The sequence below is a fragment of the Octopus sinensis genome, linkage group LG15, assembly GCF_006345805.1.
Source record: "Octopus sinensis linkage group LG15, ASM634580v1, whole genome shotgun sequence".
Taxonomy (NCBI): domain Eukaryota; kingdom Metazoa; phylum Mollusca; class Cephalopoda; order Octopoda; family Octopodidae; genus Octopus; species Octopus sinensis.
Genome location: NC_043011.1, coordinates 45,081,369 through 45,100,333, shown reverse-complemented (window position 1 = coordinate 45,100,333; position 18,965 = coordinate 45,081,369). Strand labels below are relative to the sequence as shown.

Sequence of the window (18,965 nt, the reverse complement as noted above, 5' to 3'; positions counted from 1 at the left end):
TGAGTGTCATGTAGAAGAGAGAAGATTATAATAGCATGACCATGTGTATAAAGGATATCAGTTGTATAAACATGTGTCAAACACCAAGTGGTTGAACCTGTGGAACAAGATCACATACAAAGGTCATGCTTCACCACCTCATCCCAGGTCTTCCTGGGTCTGAGAGGTACTGGTGTCTGGAAGATCCCAAAGTGTCAGGTAATGCTGAGTAAGTGCTATGGACAAACTATAGTTAAGCTCCAGGTTCGGTGATTAGGCAAATGAGAAATCCAATGTAGGTCACGTATTAGCATGCATATATATATATATATATATATAAAATTAACAGAATGAGATAAAAAAATCCAAGGCTGTGAAAGATTTCAGAACATTTATAAAGAGAAGGTCTTACAGCTGTTTCTGGGATATTTTATATATCCCTTCAGAGATGGTGCGAGAAAATGGTTAGGCAATAGTTATTCTAGAGAAGATGTGAAATACAGAGTGAAGTGGAGGAATGAAAACAAGTATCTCACACCTGTTTTCATTCCTCCACTTCACTCTATTTCATATTTTCTCTAGAATAACTATTGTTTAACCACTTTCTCGCACCGTCTCTGATGAAGGGATGCATAAAATATCCCAGAAACAGCTGTAAGACCTTCTCTTTATAAATGTTCTGAAATCTTTCACAGCCTTGGATTTTTTATCTCATTCTGTTCATTTTGTGTGTGTGTGTGTCCTACCACCACTCGACAACCAGTGTTGGTGTGTTTACATCCCCACAACTTAGCAGTTCAGCAAAATAGACTTCTAAAATAAGTACTCAGTTTTAAAAATAAGTCCTGGGGGTCGATTTGTTCAACTAAAATCCTTCTAGGTGGTGCCCCAGCATGACCATAATCAAATGACTGAAAAATGTAGAAAAATAAAAGAATTGCTTATAATATTTAATTATAGTTATTTTTAACATCGAATGGCTATAGGAGTCTATCTGAGCAAAACAGGGATCAAAAGGGACCATTAATAAAAAAAAAAAAAGATCCACAACAACCACCATTGAAGACCATACATACTATATAGCCCTACAAGTAGGGGTCGATGTATTGTAAGTCTAGTGTATTCCATAGAGCTTGTTTGTTGTGTTGGTGACCAGACAGAGGGCAGACAAAGTAGACAACAAGCTGTTGATTCTACTAATTGAATATAGTATTTACATTGTATGTCTAAATATTTACAAATTTTCCTGTTTTGCTATTGTTTATCTTTGTTATTTCCTTGTTTAGACATTTAAAAAAAAAAAAAATCTATCTTTCTTTCTTCTTTCTTTCTTTGAGGCTGAGTTTATTTCAGTTCTTGGTGCTGGGTGGTAAGGGTGACGGTAGGTGGTGTGGTGGTGATAATAGTGGTAGCAGTGGTGGTGGTGGAGGAAGTTGTAATGGTGGTGGTGGTGGTGGCAGCAGTGCTTAAACTTGTTCCTGGTTTTTATCTCAGATGTATCTCTGTTATGTTTGTCAGCAAGTGACCTTGAGGCTTAAGTGTTTTAGATGCATCTGCAAACAATTTAGTTGAATATAAGATAATGTTCTAAGGATGATGCTGTATTGGGGTTCTGGGGTCTTGTAGACCTGTCTGTATTAAAGGGGGACAAATAAAGATGTCTCTCTGCCCTACCCTTTCGTTACTGTGTTTATTTTGAGATGCTCTGTATTTCTTTCAATTATTTTAGATATAACAAAGAATTTAGTAAAATAACTTAGTTATCATTAAGCTAGTGTTAGGAACATAAATTGTGACTACGGTTTGGTGGTATATTTTGATGCAAAACTTATGAAAACAAGACATTTGTTCCACAGAGCCAGAGCCGGTTTTGGCCGGGTTGGTAACGAAAGGGTTAAACATTGTCAAAAACACAGAATTTAATTGATAATGAGCAATATTTCAATAACGACAGGATGGTCATGGATGGAATACTGATTAAATAAAATTCCAACTGGGGTTCACCATTACAAGATGAGAGTGTGTGTGTGTGCATGATGGACTTCAGTTCTCACTTAGCAATGGACACTCACCACATGGCACATCTACGTCCCATCCTTGATACCTGGTCACCACCACCCATAATAAAGAATTCCAAATGACTCCAGTATCTGAAATTAGAGTTGCTGTCTGGTCAACCTCAGGTCAGTCTCATAATTAAGACATCCCAGCCATAGCCATCTCATCTTACTTTTTGATTTTAAAAAAAAAAGTTTTTTTCAGACACTGCTTATCTAAGATCATATTATTTAAGGTGCTTTCTAAGATGATAGGATGTGATCTGAGGGTAATTTGGCTGCTTTTTCTGACAAGTCAATTGCTATAGTGAAACTCCCTCTCACATTGGTTCACAAAACTGGGGGTTAGCTGCAATTGTGTGTGTGTGTGTATGTGTGTGTGAGAGAGATTTGCTCCCCAACTAAAGAGATTATGTTTGGTAAGTTCACCATCATCAATTCACTGTTTTTTTTTTCAATAAAATACTTTTAACTATTAATGGTGAGATTCTATGGATATATTTTCTTGGTAAACCTTCCTCACAGTGAATTAATGGGAGTGAACTTTCCCTGCGGTGCATTGATGGTGGTGGACTTACCTGTAATCAATGAGATAATTATGATAAACAATAAGGTGCAAGTTTACACACTTGTTACCAAATAGTAACAGCAAAAAAAAACAATAGCAGAATAAGAAATCTACAGAAAGGTATCAAACACTATTAATATCATAGAAGCAAGTGGGTCAAAGCAATTCCCCGACCCAACTTGCAGTGTCTTGTATATTCTGCTGGAAAAAGAATATCTGATTTTTATCTCTTCTCTAGACAAGGTAGCAAATAAGGTGGTGGGTTAATAGAAATGATTTAATCCACCCATATCCAGCTCAAATGTTCTACCTGTTTTATACATTAAAACGGGCCAGATCCTATCTCTTGCACCTATCCTACAATGTCATTCTACAAATAAGCAATAAGCAATCGCATCATTGAAATCTCAAAGCTATGTAACACTGCCATCACTGAATTATTCCAGTGGCAGAGAACCCTACAAGTCTACACAAACAGTCTTGTTAATTTAATCAGTGACCAAGATCAGAGTGGTTCCTGTGTTCTTGACCACAAAACAGCTGAAAGGCAAAAGTTAAGATCCAAGTTCAAGAGGGACAATAACCAAATCAACCACATTGATCTCAGTGGGTCTGTAAAGACTATGGAAACACAATTCGGTGTGTTCCACTCCCATGAAGGGCAATCTCTCTAAATACTGCAAGGGGATTTGATATTACCAAATAATTTCTCATTTAAGTACAAGGCCAAGTGAAGGCACATGACTCAGTGGTTAGAGCATCAGGCTCACAATCATGAGCTAGTGAGTTCCATTCCCAGACTAGGCTGTGTGTTGTGTTCTTGAGCAAGACATTATTTCACGTTGCTCCAGTTCACTCAGGTGTAGAAATGAGCTGCGACATCACTGGTGCAAAGCTGTAATCGGCCTTTGCCTGTCCTTCAGATAACATAGGTGACACAGAGAGGGGAGGCTGGTATGCATGGGTGACTGCTAGTCTTCCATAACCAAACTTGCCTGGACTTGTACCTTGGAGGGGAACTTTTTAGATGCAATCCCAAGGTCATTCATGACCAATGGGGTCTTTCTATAGGTACAAGGCCAAAAAAGTTGGAGAGGCAGAGAGAATAGACTTAATATCAGCCTTAGTATTTGACTGGTACTTTATTATATATATTGGTTCAAAATTTTGGCACAAGGCCAGCAATTTCTGGGATGGGGATTAGTCAATTACTGGTATTTATTTTATTGATCTTGCCGGTGGCATGTGAAAAAACATTCGAGCAAGGTCGTTGCCAGTGCCGCTGGACTGGCTCCTGTGCAGGTGGCACGTAAAAAACACCATTTGGGCGTGGTCGTTGCCAGTACCGCCTGACTGGTCCTCGTGCAGGTGGCATGTAAAAGCACCCACTACACTCTTGGAGTGGTTGGCATTAGGAAGGGCATCCAGCTGTAGAAACTCTGCCAGATCAGATTGGAGTCTGGTGTGGCCATCTGGTTCACCAGTCCTCGGTCAAATCATCCAACCCATGCTAGCGTGGAAAGCGGACGTTAAACGATGATGATGACTGATGCCAGAAGGTATGGAAAAGTAATCACCTGTGGGAATTTAATGTAAAGGGACAAAGGGTCAAATGTACTGCAACCACATTGGACAGTATACTGTACTTACTGTCAATAGGTACAGAGGATCAACAATGTAATACAGTACCCATATAGAACAATTGGATGTTACTACCCTCAATATGTAGTATCGGCGTATTGAGAATCAGCACTAAGTCTGTATAGTAACTACATATGACAGTAGACTGTACCTATTGTCACTATGTTGTACCTATGCATATAAACGATAAACGTCGCCCTTTTCAAGCCTCATGGGCCCGGTTTCTGTGGTGTATATGTTCCCCCCAGCTGCACGGGATGCCAGTCCATCGCAGCATTACTCAAGAAACATGAAGAGAGAGTGAGAGAAAGTTGTGGCGAAAGAGTACAACAGGGGTCGGCACCACCCCCTACTGGAGCCTCATGGAACTTTTAGGTGTTTTCACTCAATAAACACACACAACGCTCGGTCTGGGAATCGAAACCGCGATCCTCCGACCGTGAGTCCACTGCCCTAACCACTGGGCCATTGCACCTCACCTATGCATATAAGGTCAACAATAATTCAATGTACCAACATAGAACAGGAGACAATGTACCTTCAATCAGTGTCATTATATACAGCAGTGGTTCTCACCTGGCGTCCATATAACCCTTGGAGGTCCATGTAAGAGTTTATGTGCAATAAATTGGTTATACTTCTACAACACATAAAATACTCCTTTACTTGTTTCAGTCATTTGACTGTGGCCATGCTGGAGCATCACCTTTAGTCGAGCAAATCAACCCCAGGACTTATTCTATCGGTCTCTTTTTGCCGAACCACTAAGTTACAGGAACGTAAACACACCAGCATCGGTTGTCAAGTGACGTTGGGGGACAAACACAGACACACAAACACATATTTATACATACAACGAGCTTCTTCCAGACTTTGTCTACCAAATCCACTCACAAGGCTTTGGTCGGCCCGAGGCTATAGTAGAAGACACTTGCCCAAGGTGCCACACAGTGGGACTGAACCCGGAACCATGTGGTTGGTAAGCAAGCTACTTACCACACAGCCATTCCTATGCCTAAAATAAGTCTTTTTTTTTCTAAACAATTCCTAATTATATTTAGTTATAAAAATATAATAGGATGTTTTTTAAACATTGAATGGTTATGAGGATCCACCTGAATAAAACAGGAATCAAAGGTGTCCACAGGTGTAAAAAGTTTGAGAACCACCGATTCACAGTTTTGAAGACAGGTCTCTGTACAGTTTGGTAGACTGTGTACAGCTAGGTGGACTGATCTAATGCAAAAATGTTATGTGGTAGATATTAATGTGGAGAGAGTGAAATGTTGAGGAGATGAAAGAAGTTGTAGCCCTGCATAAAATGAAGTGAATCAGCTGTAACTATCATAGTTTCTTGTTCAAAAGGCTAAACAGCTGTTTAGTGAAGGATCATATGACAAAATCAATATGATAGACTTCTTACTAAAGATGTCATTGATCGTTTCAATTTAGTTTGGCTTGTGCCATTGATTCAGATCTGAGTTTTACATAACTCCACTTACATGAAAGAGCAGTGGTCGACAAAATCAGTGGCACATCATACAGTTATATGAGAAACCTTTAAGTGGTTACTGCACCAGCTGGAAATGTCCATTTGTCCCCATTGTGTAATATATTCATATATATATATATATAGTTAATCCAAACAAGAAAACACAAAAAAACAAAACGCGAGGACGTGGAACAAATATAGTATTATTGGACGTTCAGGAAAGAAGGAGGGTTTAACGTTTTGAGCGGAGCTCTTCGTCGGAAACATAGCAGAATCGGGATCTTTCCTTCTATGTTTCCGACGAAGAGCTCCGCTTGAAATGTTAAACCCTCCTTCTTCCCTTCTTTCCTGAGTGTCCAATAATACTATATTTGTTCCACGTCCTCGCGTTGTTGTGTTTTCTTGTTTGGATTAACTATATATATATATATATATATATATATATATATATATATATATATATTACACAATGGAGACAAATGGGCATGAGGAGTAGTGAGAGAGTTAGTTTATTAACCCTTTAGCATTCAGGTTACTTTGTCAAATCATCATTGTCATTTAGCGTCTGCTGTCCATGCTGGCATGGGTTAGACAGTTTGACTGAAACTAGTAAGCTGCACCAGGTTCCAGTCTGATTTGGTAAAGTTTCTACAGCTGGATGCCCTTTCTAACACCAACCACTCCAAGAGTGCAATGGGTGCTTTTTATATGCCACCGGCACAGGTGCCAGTTATAGGACACTGGCATCAGCCACAGCTACACTCTCACTTGCCTTGATAGGACTTCTCAAGCATGGCATATCGCCAAAGACCTCGGTCACTTATCATTGCCTCCATGAAGCCCAATGTTTGAAAGGTGCTTTTTACATGCCATTGGCATGGGTGCCAGTAACAGGACACCAGCATTGTCCACAACTACGATTTCACCTGGCTTGACAGGTATTCTCGAGCACAGCATATTGCAAAAGACTTCAGTCACTTATTGTCTCTGTGAGGCCCAATGTTTGAAGGGTGCTTTTTACATGCCATGACTACACTTTCACTTGGCTTTACAGGTCTTCTGAAGCACAGCATATCACCAAAGGTCTTGGTCACTTTTTGTTGCCTCCGAGAGGCCCAATGTTATATTTCAGGATGTTTTTTTGTTTTATTTACCAAATAAACACATGCACTATATATTCATTCTTCACTTTGGATTTATTTTATTATTGCTCTTATTTTATGCCCTACATCTGGAAATCCTTCATCACATATCCTGTGACCTCTTTGTCAAATGTAATTCTTATTTATTCCCATTATATTAAATTAATTCTGCATTCTCTTGTAGATTCAAGATTTTGATGATGTTGATTGTTTATTTTTAGAATGAAGTTGTAGGTTAGGAGTGAGAGGTTGGATCCAGCTAGTTTAAATGCTGAAGGGTGAGAAGAATGGTGGCCATTATGATATTGGAAGATGAGATAGAGGAAGAAGGGAGAGAGAGAGAGAGAGGACATAGCATTTCTGTGAGTCAGTATTAGTGAGAGGGTCTCTAAGCCTAACAAATAATCCTGAGCAGGGGCCATTTTAGTAGTGGAGGTGGAAGTAGAGAGTGAGAGAGGACACAAGCCTTCTTTTACATTTGGTTGAAGACATTTTGTGTGTTTTTGTTTTATTTTTATTGTTGAATCAGAGATGTAAAGGCAGCATTTGATCTTTTCCAGGACCTTTACGACCGGAAGCAGGAAATTATCCCACACTGTGGAGAGACCTGGTCCAGAGGCTTACAAAGGAGTGGACTCTGATAAAAGAGTCCAAAAAGGGCAAGTACTACAGTGGACAAGAGATTAACTCTTTAGCATTTAAACTGTCCATATCCAGCCCAAATATTCTGTTTTATGTTCATACCAGGCAAATCTGGCTTCTCACACCTACCCTACAATGTCCTTCCGAAAATATACAATCACATTATTGAAAATTCACAGCTACAAGATAATGCATGATTAATTAGAAACAATGTGAACAAATTAGCATTATATTCGACAGAGTAATCTGAATGCTAACGGAACAATCTACCACCCTAGAAATAGGAATACTCCCACAGACAGTTTTCCATGTAGTTTCCATCTACCAAATTCAACTCGCAAGGTAACAATTGAAGCCACATGCCCAAGTGTGTGAATTTAGAACCATGTGGTTGTAAATCGAATTTCTCAATGACACAGTTATGCTTGCCCCGGTCAGTATACATAGCAACAACACTATCCTGTGAATATCAATATCACTTCAATATAGATCTTATTTGAACAAAAACAAACAAAAAAAAGCTAATCACAAATAAGGACTCACTTTATTACAGTATATTAATCAATCTATAGATGGACAGGAGTGAATTCCATTCAAGTATTGTTACATGCTGCTTGTCACTTATTACTACACCAAAACTCAATGATACTGTTTCAATCTTCATGTAAGTGCTCAACTGTTTTTTTTTTTAAACTGTTCATACAGAGATTTTGTAAGCAATGTGACCTACATGATTAACCCTCCATATCAAATCATAAATCAAGGTAGGTGTGGTGACAATAGCAAAGAACTGGCTGTTGATTGGTTGTCACATATTTTTGTTGAACTGTGAACAACAACAATCATAGGCAGAGAGGACTTCACAGTTATCCACCTCTTCCCGCTTACTTCTGCTATAAAACTATTTACTGCAACCTCAAAATCACAGCTTTTCACATGATTTTATTGTCAAAACAAACGCTAGAAATGAATTTTGAAATTCTCCACCCCATCACAAGCACCTACCTAAAATTTGAAATTTCAAATTCACACACACACACAAACTAAACTAAAATAAATAAATAAATAAAATGAAAATAAAAAGCAGAATATATAAACAAATGTTATGTATTAAAATAATCAAACATCTGAACTTCCAATATTTTAAATATTTGTCTTTGTTGAATATTCAAAATTGAATATCAGACTTTTCCAATTTCAGCTTAATAAATAAAGTTATTCAAGGCAGTTTATGAAGAAAACTGAAGTTAATGTTTCACAAGAAAATAACAGAGAGCAGCAAACAAGAAAAATTTTGAATATGAATTCACAAAACTTTTCAAAGTTGAAATACTTGAACAGACAACAGACAGTTAACTGAAATTTTAGATTTAAAACTGTAATTGAAGAAACCAGAAAAAGGAAAAACATATGGCTGTGTGGTTAAGAAGGTCGCCTTCACAACTACAAGGTTATATGTTCAATCCCATTACACTGCACACTGAACACGTGCTTCCTACTCACAAAAATCTTAAGAGTGAATTTGATAGATAGAAACTGTGTAGAAGTTTATTAAGTGTGTGTGTGTGTGTGTACATATAGCCATATATCACCAGGTCAGTGCTTTTCAAACTTTTTGCTGGAGCGGAACCCCAAGGAAATATTCCACTGGCTCGAGGAACCCCTGTGCAATAATTTAATAGTCTTATGCATACATATCTGCACATGAGACTTAAAAATTACTGCCGATTTTAGCAGTTTTATAACTTCTTGCAGAACCCCTAGACTGTACTGGCGGAACCCTGGTTGAAAACCACTGGACCAGGTTTTATAACTATATGAACAGGACTCAAAATGCTCATACTGGTGCCACACATAAACATCTGTACCGGTGTCGCATAAAAGCATCTGGTGCCACATGAACGCATTCGTGCTGGTGTCATGTGCAAGTGCCCATGCTGCTGCCATTTAAAAGTGCCAGTATTATACAAACGTACCAGTGCTGGTGCCACATAAAAGAACTTGTGCTGGCGTCACATACAAGAGCCCGTGCCGGTGTCATGTAAAAGCACCCATGCTGGTGTCACGTAGAAGAACCCATGCTAGTGCTACACAAATGAACCCATGCTAGGGTCATGTAATAAGCACCTAGTACACTGTGAACTGGTTGTTGTTACAAAGGGCATCCAGCCATAGAAACCATGCCAAATGAGACAATTGGAGTTTGGTCAGCTCCCCAGCTAGCCAGCTTCTGTCAAACTGTCCAACCCATGCCAGTATGGAAAGTGGGCATCAAATGATGATGATGTATGGCACCTTGAGCAAGTGTTTTTCACTTCAGATTAACCAATATCTTTGAATGAATTTGATAGACGGAAACTGTACAGAAGCCAGTTATGTATCTGCATGTGTGTGTGCATCTGTGCTTGCATTTCACTGACAAGCGGCGTTGGTTTATGCACATCCTGTAAACAGTCTGGCAAAAAGAAACTGCTAAAAATAAGAACCAGACTGGGGCTGATTTGATCAACAAAACCTTTTGAAGTGGGTTGCAGCCAAATGGCTAAAATGAGTGAAAAGAAAATTAACAAAAAAAAAACACCCAAAATTTGAACTTGTAAAACCTTGGTGAGCAAATTTTAACAAGTTAAAAAAAAAAAAAAAGACATGAATAAAATTCTTACCTTCGTTTTCGGAACAATATTAAGGTTTAATTTCTGGTCGACCAAGCTGGCTCCAGCCTCTGATAAGTAACCTTGGTTGGGAACCAAACAACTCCGCCCAAAACAACACGGACAACATAATTTGTGCATCCATTTGGTCCATTTAGGGTTTAGATGGCCATATGGTTCTTCATCTTTGGGTTTGAAGACTCCAATAATTTTCTGAAATAATAACATAAAATAATTTGGTAATTAACTCTTCAACATTCAGATTATTCTAATTTAATATTCTTTTATTCTTTAACATGTTTCAGTCATTTGACTGCGGCCATGCTGGAGCACCACCTTGAAGGGATTTAGTAGAAAAAAAAAAAAATCAACCTTAGGACTTTAAGCCTAGTACTTATTCTATAAGTCTCGTTTGCTGAACTGCTATGTTACGAGGACATAAATACACCAACATCGGTTGTCAACCGATGTTGGGGGGGACAAACACAGACACACAAACATATACATACCCATACATATATATGACAAGCTTCTTTCAGTTTCCATCTACCAAATCCACTCACAAGGCTTTGGTCGGCCCAAGGCTATAGTAGAAGACACTTGCCCAGTGGGACTAAACCTGGAACCATGTGATTCGTAAGCAAGCTACTTACCACACAGCCACTACTATGCCTATATATATATATATATATATATATATATATACACACACACGATAGGCTTCTTTCAGTTTCCATCTCTGAAATCCACTCACAAGGCTATAGTAGAAGACACTTGCCCAAGGTGTCACACAGTGGGACTGAACCCGGAACCATGAAGGTGAGAAGCAAGCTTCTTACCACACAGCCACATACATATCTGTAATTTAATGCAATAAAGTGTTCCCTGATGATCTGTTGTGGGTGAGCATTTAGAACACCAATTGTAGCGCCCCAAACAACCATAATGGAGAAACACAGTAGAAACTATTACATAAACCTGTGTTTATCCTTTCATATATATATATAACTGAAGGGCTCCAATTTCCAGTAGTCAAAGTTACTCGTTTCTAATCAGCAGCAGGAAAACTGAACCTCATTTCCCTTTAAAATATTCCCTGTCTAAATACCTTTTGAAATATGAAATGAAAGTTTGAGGAAAAGACTTATCCTTATGTTTTGCTGCTTAAAAACCTTTGTGAACAACACATGCAAAAACAGCTGCTTCAAGCTTACACTTATGACTTCGTTTCTGGTTTTGGATATTTTAAAAGGAGACCAGGCTTGGTTTACCAGCTGGTGGGTGGCAACAAGTAACTCTGAGAGCTGGAAATCAGAACAGTGCAGTTATAATGTATTATAAAATACTCCGCCTTTGTATAGAGTCCTGTAATTTATTGCTTCTGGTGAACCAACAGATGTATGTATGTATGTATCTATCTATCTATGTAATATGTGACAATTAGTTGGTTGTCATAATAAAACTCAAAGTTTTGGATGCCAGGGCTGAAATGAGATGCCGGAGCAGACTTCAGCCCTGGCATCCAAAACTGAATTTTATTATGACAACCAACTGTTAAATTCCTCTATTTTATATAATATCAAGGTCTCATTCATTCTTTTGTTGTCATATTATAATTGACAGACAGACAGATAGATAGATAGATAGATAAGAAGGGTATCCAGCCATAGAAACCATGCTAAGGCAGACAGGAAAGCTTGGCACAATCTTCTGGTTTGCCAGTCCCTGCCAAACCATCCAACCCATGCTAACACAGAAAACATAAATAACGATGACACACACACACACAAGATGATGACTTGCAAATTCATTCTTAATATGATCTAGCTGATTAAAATGGGAATATGCTAATTGCTGTTGTGTTCATCACAAAAGAACAGTCTCAACACATGCAATTCATAAGTACCCAACAGTAATTACATTTTCATGTCTGAATCTGTCGGAATGTTTTATTAATAAATATGCAAGTCATGATGCACGCGACAGTTTATTATATATATATATATATATATATATGAACACACACACACACACGCATGCATACACATGTTTGTGCATATGTGGTGTGGGTGTGTGTGCTTGTTCTAACCTCTTACCTCAGACTAAGATTCACATTTTTTTTTTACATTTTGATTTCCCTTCACTGGATACATGATTTGGTTTATTTTGCATTTTCCTAGTCACAAAAATGCTTGCGCATTGAGTTACTTTCTCCTCTTGTGTCTGCTGCCACCCTAGTCCCACTACGAAATATTTAACACTATTTCCTTGTTGAATTTTTGGCCCTTCCTCACCAGATGAATCATTACAAACCTTCTTGCATTCCTGCCATGGACAACTGTTAATCCTTTTCATACCAGCCCACTCAAGACTGCCCCTGCTTCTATGACAGAAACTTTCTATATAATCATCATCATCATCATTTAGCGTCCGTTTTTACCATGCTAACATGGGTTGGACGGTTCAACTGGGGTCTGTGAAGCCAGAAGGCTGCATCAGGCCCAGTCTGATCTGGCAGTGTTTCTACGGCTGGATGCCCTTCCTAACGCCAACCACTCCGTGAGTGTAGTGGGTGCTTTTTACGTGCCACCCGCACAGGTGCCAGATGGAGCTGGCAAACGGCCACAAACGGATGGTGCTTTTACGTGCCACCGGCACGGGGGCCAGGCGAGGCTGGCAACGGATGCGAGCGGATGGTTCGCTTATAAAGTGATCTAAATCAAAATTTCCCTTGAAAATTCCTCGTTAATCTATATACCAGTTACCAGCTTAGGAGTGACCAAGATATTTTGCCAAAAGCTTTATTATTTCCAGAATTAATTGAAATAAAAAATGCAATGTAGTAGAACAGAAATATGGTAACAAAAGCACTGGTGCCAAGTTGCAGGGGTGACTGTTGGTCTTCCATAAACAACCATGCCCAGATTTTCACCAAGACAGGGAACTTTCTAGATGCAATGCTATGGTCATTCATGACCAAAGGGTGTGTGTGTGTGTTTGTGTGTGCGTGTGTGTGTGCACACATGTATCTTTGTCGCCCTCACATTGCTTGATGACCAGTGTTGGTTTGTTTCCATTCCTGTAACTTAGTGGTTCGGCAAAAGACGCTAACAATTACTAGACTTTGAAAAAATGTACTAGGGTCAATTTGTTGGGCTAAACCCTTCAATTTGGTGCTCCAGCATGATAGTAGCCCAATAACTGACCCAAATAAAAGTTAACTAAACAGCCATGTCCACACCTATACAGGAGTGTGAGTAATATTTGAGATAGGGCTGTGTCCGTAGGTAGAAGATAGAGAGATGCAAGTAGAACTAAACATAACTGTTTGCCCTGGGGTGGTAGAAGGCGGCGAGCTGGCAGAAACGTTAGCACGCTGGGCGAAATGCGTAGCCGTATTTTGTCTGCCGTTACGTTCTGAGTTCAAACTCTGCCGAGGTCGACTTTGCCTTTCATCCTTTCGGGGTCGATAAAATAAGTACCAGTTATGCACTGGGGTCAATATAATCGACTTAATCCGTTTGTCTGTCCTTGTTTGTCCTCTCTGTGTTTAACTCCATGTGGGTAGTAAGGAAATAGGTATGGTCTTCTCAAGCTCGTTAGTCCAGGGTCTGATGGCAGAGAAAGACTAAATGAAGGCTGAGTATTTATAATGAGAGTTTGAAAATGGAAACCAGTTTGGCTGCATGGAATTAAAGAATCCAGAAGGGACCAGAACAAAACAGTGCATGTGGGTGTGTCTATGCATGTGGGTTTGAGTCCATGCACAATGTGGTATGCATGTGCATACCAAAAATGGAATTGCAGAATATTTTTAAGTATGGAGCATTGTGTGAGAAATATTGAAATAATTCTACATATTGATTGATCGGTTGATGGGCGGAGGAGGGAGACAGATTAATTAGAGACAAACAAACATAGGAGAGAGAGAGAGAGAGAGAGAGAGAGAGAGAGAGATAAATGGAAGGAGTAAAATATAGGGTAGCGGCAGTGTGAGGGAACAAGAGAGAGAGTAATTGTAGATGAGTGTTTAGTTTTCTGTAATAGTAAATATTGGTGTGAAATGGCCGTGTGGTAGGAAGTTTGGTTCCCAACCATACGGTTCCAGGTTCAGTCCCACTGGGCAAGTGTCTTCTACTATAACCCTGGGTCAACCAACAACCTGTGAGTGGATTTGGGACATGGAAACTGAAAAATGCCCATTGTAAATACATGTGTGTGTGTATCATCATCATCGTTTAGCGTCCGCTTTCCATGCTGGTGTGTGTGTATATATATATATATATATATATATATATATACACACATATATATATATATATATATATATTGGCCTGCTCGCTTAGCCAGCGGGGTGGCGTCATTCGAAGGCTAAAACAATGCGAACGCATTGTGACCAGCGATGTGTAACTACATCTGATGGCCTGGTCGGTCACGTGATATATATATATATACATATCTTGGCCTGCTCGCTTAGCCAGCGGGATGGCGTCATTTAAAGGCTAAAACAATGTGAAACGCATTGTGACCAGCAATGTGTAGCAACATCTGATAGCCTGGTCAGTCACGGTGATATATATATATATCTGTGTGTGTGATTGTCTTCCCCACCACCACCACTACATTAACAATCATTATTGGTTTGTTTATGTCCCTGTAGCAGTTCAGCAAAAAGAGACCGATAGAATAAGTATAAGTACCAAGCTTTAAAAATAAGTCCTGTGGTCGATTCATTCGACTAAAACCTTTCAAAGCAGTGCCCCAGCATGGTCACAACCCAGTAACTGAAACAACAGACTAAAAGATTACAGAGTTTATGAAACTGACGATATATAATTGTCTACTGTATTAGAAGGGTGAAGATGGGGGCTTAGCTCTGTAAGGTTTGTAGGACTAGGGTGACAGTTGTGATGATGAGGACTGGCTTTTAATGTTCTCTAAGCTCATCTCCTGTTCATTTACAAAGCATGCACACAGAGGCAGACACAGAAATTGAAGCAAATGTACACAGAATGTTACAATAACATGTAAGAATGTATGTAAGAGCTGGCCTAAGGACACACACACACACACACACAAGGACACCAATATGAGTCAGATAGCAGAAGCTTAAATTAGATATATTACAGTAACAAGCTGTGAGGCGGGGAATTAAAACGGAAGGTAGTTAAGTCTCTCTCTCTCTTCCTTCAGTTGTCTGGTCACCTGTTGTCAATTCTGACGACAAATCACATGACCTTTGGTCCTCCAACACTCAACACTCTTCTTGGAACTGCTACTACTACTACTACTGCTATTAGACTTTTGTATGTGATACTACTCTGCATTATCTCTTCCACATGTAGGTCAGTCAGACCTTCCTCAATACACCAATATGTATTGGTGGCCACTGTCAACATGTTCCTGAGGGCTATCCTGCAATGATAGCATGGTGGTGCGAGTCATCTTTAGCAGCATCAAAACTCAGTCACTACACCACCCCTTATTGTGATATGATAACCTCAGTGCACTGTGTATGTGTGGGTTTATATCATCATTTTAACATGCATTTCTCCTTACTTTCATATGGATTGGACAGAGTTCATTGAGGCAAAATTTCTATGGCTGGATGCTCTTCCTGTGGCCAACCCATACCCATTTCCAGGACATGCTCTGGCAGAATATCGAAAATGAACAACACTGCTTGTATAACAGAACAACCATTTTACAACTACCTTATGATGTCAAGACAAGGAGAGGTGTGTGTGTGTGTGTGTATATAAAATTTGTCTTGCAACACAGCATTCTCTCGGGAAGGGTCAAGCCAGCTCCTGTTGAGTTCACTGTGTCACGGGTCAAGGTGATCCATGCACATCTGTTGGCGGTTGATTCTGTAGCATGTTGAAGCCATTCCCGGTTCCAGCAACGAATACCAAAGACTTACTGGTCAGAAATGAGTTCCATATCTGCTTTGTCATAAGCCACGTCTTCAGCTGATCACCCCTCTGCTTATGCCAACCCAGGGCTGGATCTGGTGCTATCGCCTTCCAGATGAAACTGTGTGAAAGGCAATATATGTATTTACACAACTGGCTTCTTTCAGTTTCTTATTTCTTTATTCCCCACAAGAGGCTAAACACAGAGGGGACAAACAAGGACAGACAAACGGATTAAGTCGATTATGTCGACTCCAGTGCGTAACTGGTACTTATTTAATCGACCCCGAAAGGATGAAAGGAAAAGTTGACTTCGGCGGAATCTGAACTTAGAACATAGCAGCAGACGAAATACCACTATGCATTTAGCCCGGTGTGCTAACGTTTCTGCCAGCTCCCCACCTTAGTTTCTGTTGCTTCTTTCAGTTTCTGTCAACCAAATCTTTTCACAAGGCTTTGTTCAGCCCAGGGCTATAATAGAAGACACTTGCCCAAGGTTTCACACAACGGAACTAAACCCACAAGCATGTGGGTGGGAAGCAAATATCTTAACACACAGCCACATTAGAATATATGTGTGAGTGAGTGAGAGAGAGAGACTGTATGTATGTACAAATATGCACACACACACACGGGGACCCCCCTCACTCACACACACACACACTGGATGTACTTTACTATGGTATATGGCCTAGTTAGTGCTGGGTGATACAGTAAAGTGCACCTAATGTCAAGTAACTGCTAAATGGGTGGAGACCATATAGGGCTGACAAAAGTGCTGGTACTACAAAAATTTGCCCAGCACATGCTAAAAAGTGGTTGGTTTATATGAAGAGCGTCCAGCCATGGAAAACAAGATACAAAGTGATCTCACAAGTGCTGATGCCATGAAAAAAGACACCCTGTACTCTTTGTGAAGTGATTAATATTTGGAAGACATCCATATCCAGCCATAGAAACTAGCAGATCAACAATCGAATGTGTTCCAACCATCACCACAGCATCTTTCAACTAGACACAGTATTTCAGTTTATATTAACTAATGTGCCCTCCTATTTTCAAGGTGAGAGAGCAATTCGGCTTCCATTTCTAGCACGACTCGCTTCTCGCATACAGTGAGTGAGTGGACAGTGTTCTGATGTTGGAAAAGCCAGCACTTAAAGTCTTATAAAGACCAACTCAAATCTGAGACACTGCAGCTTTCAAAGACATTATTATGTAGTGTAAGGAAATGGGTGCATGCCCATAGCCTCTGCAGAGCCACCACCCCCAACTCCTCCCTCAGACTACTGTAACATCTTGCTTGAAGTAGAAAAGCTGATTATGGAAGAAATGCTGTGTTGTAAAACTGGGATAACTTGAAAATGAAACACAAGAAATGGATAATACAGCCTAAGTCTAATAAGACTCCATGTCTTAGCGGCACTGGCAGAAGTGTTGGTGGTGTAGAAGGTTATAGTAGTAGAGGGTGTTGTTGTGTTGGTGGTTGTGATAGCAGTAGTTGTATGAAAGGAAAATGAAGATTTATATATAAAAGTATATATAAAACATTTTCATAGAGGGCCATGTCTTTACCAAAAGACATCTGACTTTACCAAAACAACCAATGTACCACCAACATCACCACCACAACCAATACTACTACCACAACCAGTACTATTACTACTACTACTACCACCAACACTAATGGGACATTCTAGAATATACAGTGATGATATGTATGTATTCATAACTTAGTATTTTTCAAATACACAGATGCATGTGTGTTTGTACATGTCTACATTAATATCTACATTATATATACACACACACACTAATATATACATATCTTGGGTTTACAAACAAATGCACACACATGCATGTGTGCATACATGTACAGTGTGTGTGTGTGTGTGTGTGTGTAAATATATATATATATATGTTGATGAATAGAACCAGAGAAAAGTGATAAAATGTGTTATGGAGAGGTGTATAAGTACAGTTACACATGCAAATGATTGCGTCTATATGAGGGTGTGTCTGTGTGTATGTATTATATATATATATATATATATATATATATATATATATATATATATATGTATGTTTTGTTTATGAATTATGTGTGTGTGCGTGACACAAGAGCAAGACCCCAGACTTGATGAAAAAATTATGAGAGAGAGAGAGAGATTATACTTGTGTATCTCTCTCAATATATATATATAATATATATATATATATATATATAATGTGTGTTAAACAGATTAGTATGCGAGTGTATGTGTGTGTTATGTAACATAAAACCTCAGACCAGATCAATACAAACAAACAAACAATAAGGGACTGTGGTTATTGATGACTGTTTCGTGTGTACATACATGTCTAGTGTGTGTATGAGTACACATGCACACACACACACACACACACACACATCTTAGTCTGTATATAGATATATCATGTCACTATGCGTCTCTCTGTATATTTGTGTGAGTGTATGTGTATGTGTATATATATATATATACACACACACAATATACAAACGTATATATTACATTATATATATATGTAATATATACGTTTGTATATGGAAAATATTATATTGAGGATCAAAGGAAATCCAGCTGAAAGCAGCAATGAACAGAAAAAAAAAAATATTCAGCCAAATAAAGAGTAGTTTTGTGTGTGTGTGTGTGTGCGTGCGTGCGTGCGTGTGTGTGTGTGCATAGTTGATGATGCTGGTGTTTTATGGAAAGCGGCTTTGATTAAGAGGTGCACACTACCTACTAAAAATAGCTTGAGCGTGTGTGTGTTTGTGTGTATTCATATAAGCATATACACGCATACTCAATAATAGGTGTATAGCGCTATTAGATTAACAGTGTGTGTGTGTGTGTAAATC

The 18,965-nt window shown here is 39.1% G+C and overlaps 1 protein-coding gene across 3 annotated transcripts in view; it reads right to left on the bottom strand.

Moving 5' to 3' along the window:
• The window catches only part of LOC115219736 (phosphatidylinositol 4-kinase type 2-beta), a 142,542-nt gene that overhangs the window by 11,936 nt on the left and 111,641 nt on the right, over nt 1–18,965 (bottom strand). For all 3 annotated transcript variants that reach the window (XM_036509687.1, XM_029789958.2, XM_029789959.2), the window contains one exon: nt 10,185–10,385. In XM_036509687.1, the coding sequence (XP_036365580.1) occupies nt 10,185–10,385 (201 nt within the window). The remainder of the gene's footprint in view (nt 1–10,184; nt 10,386–18,965) is intronic.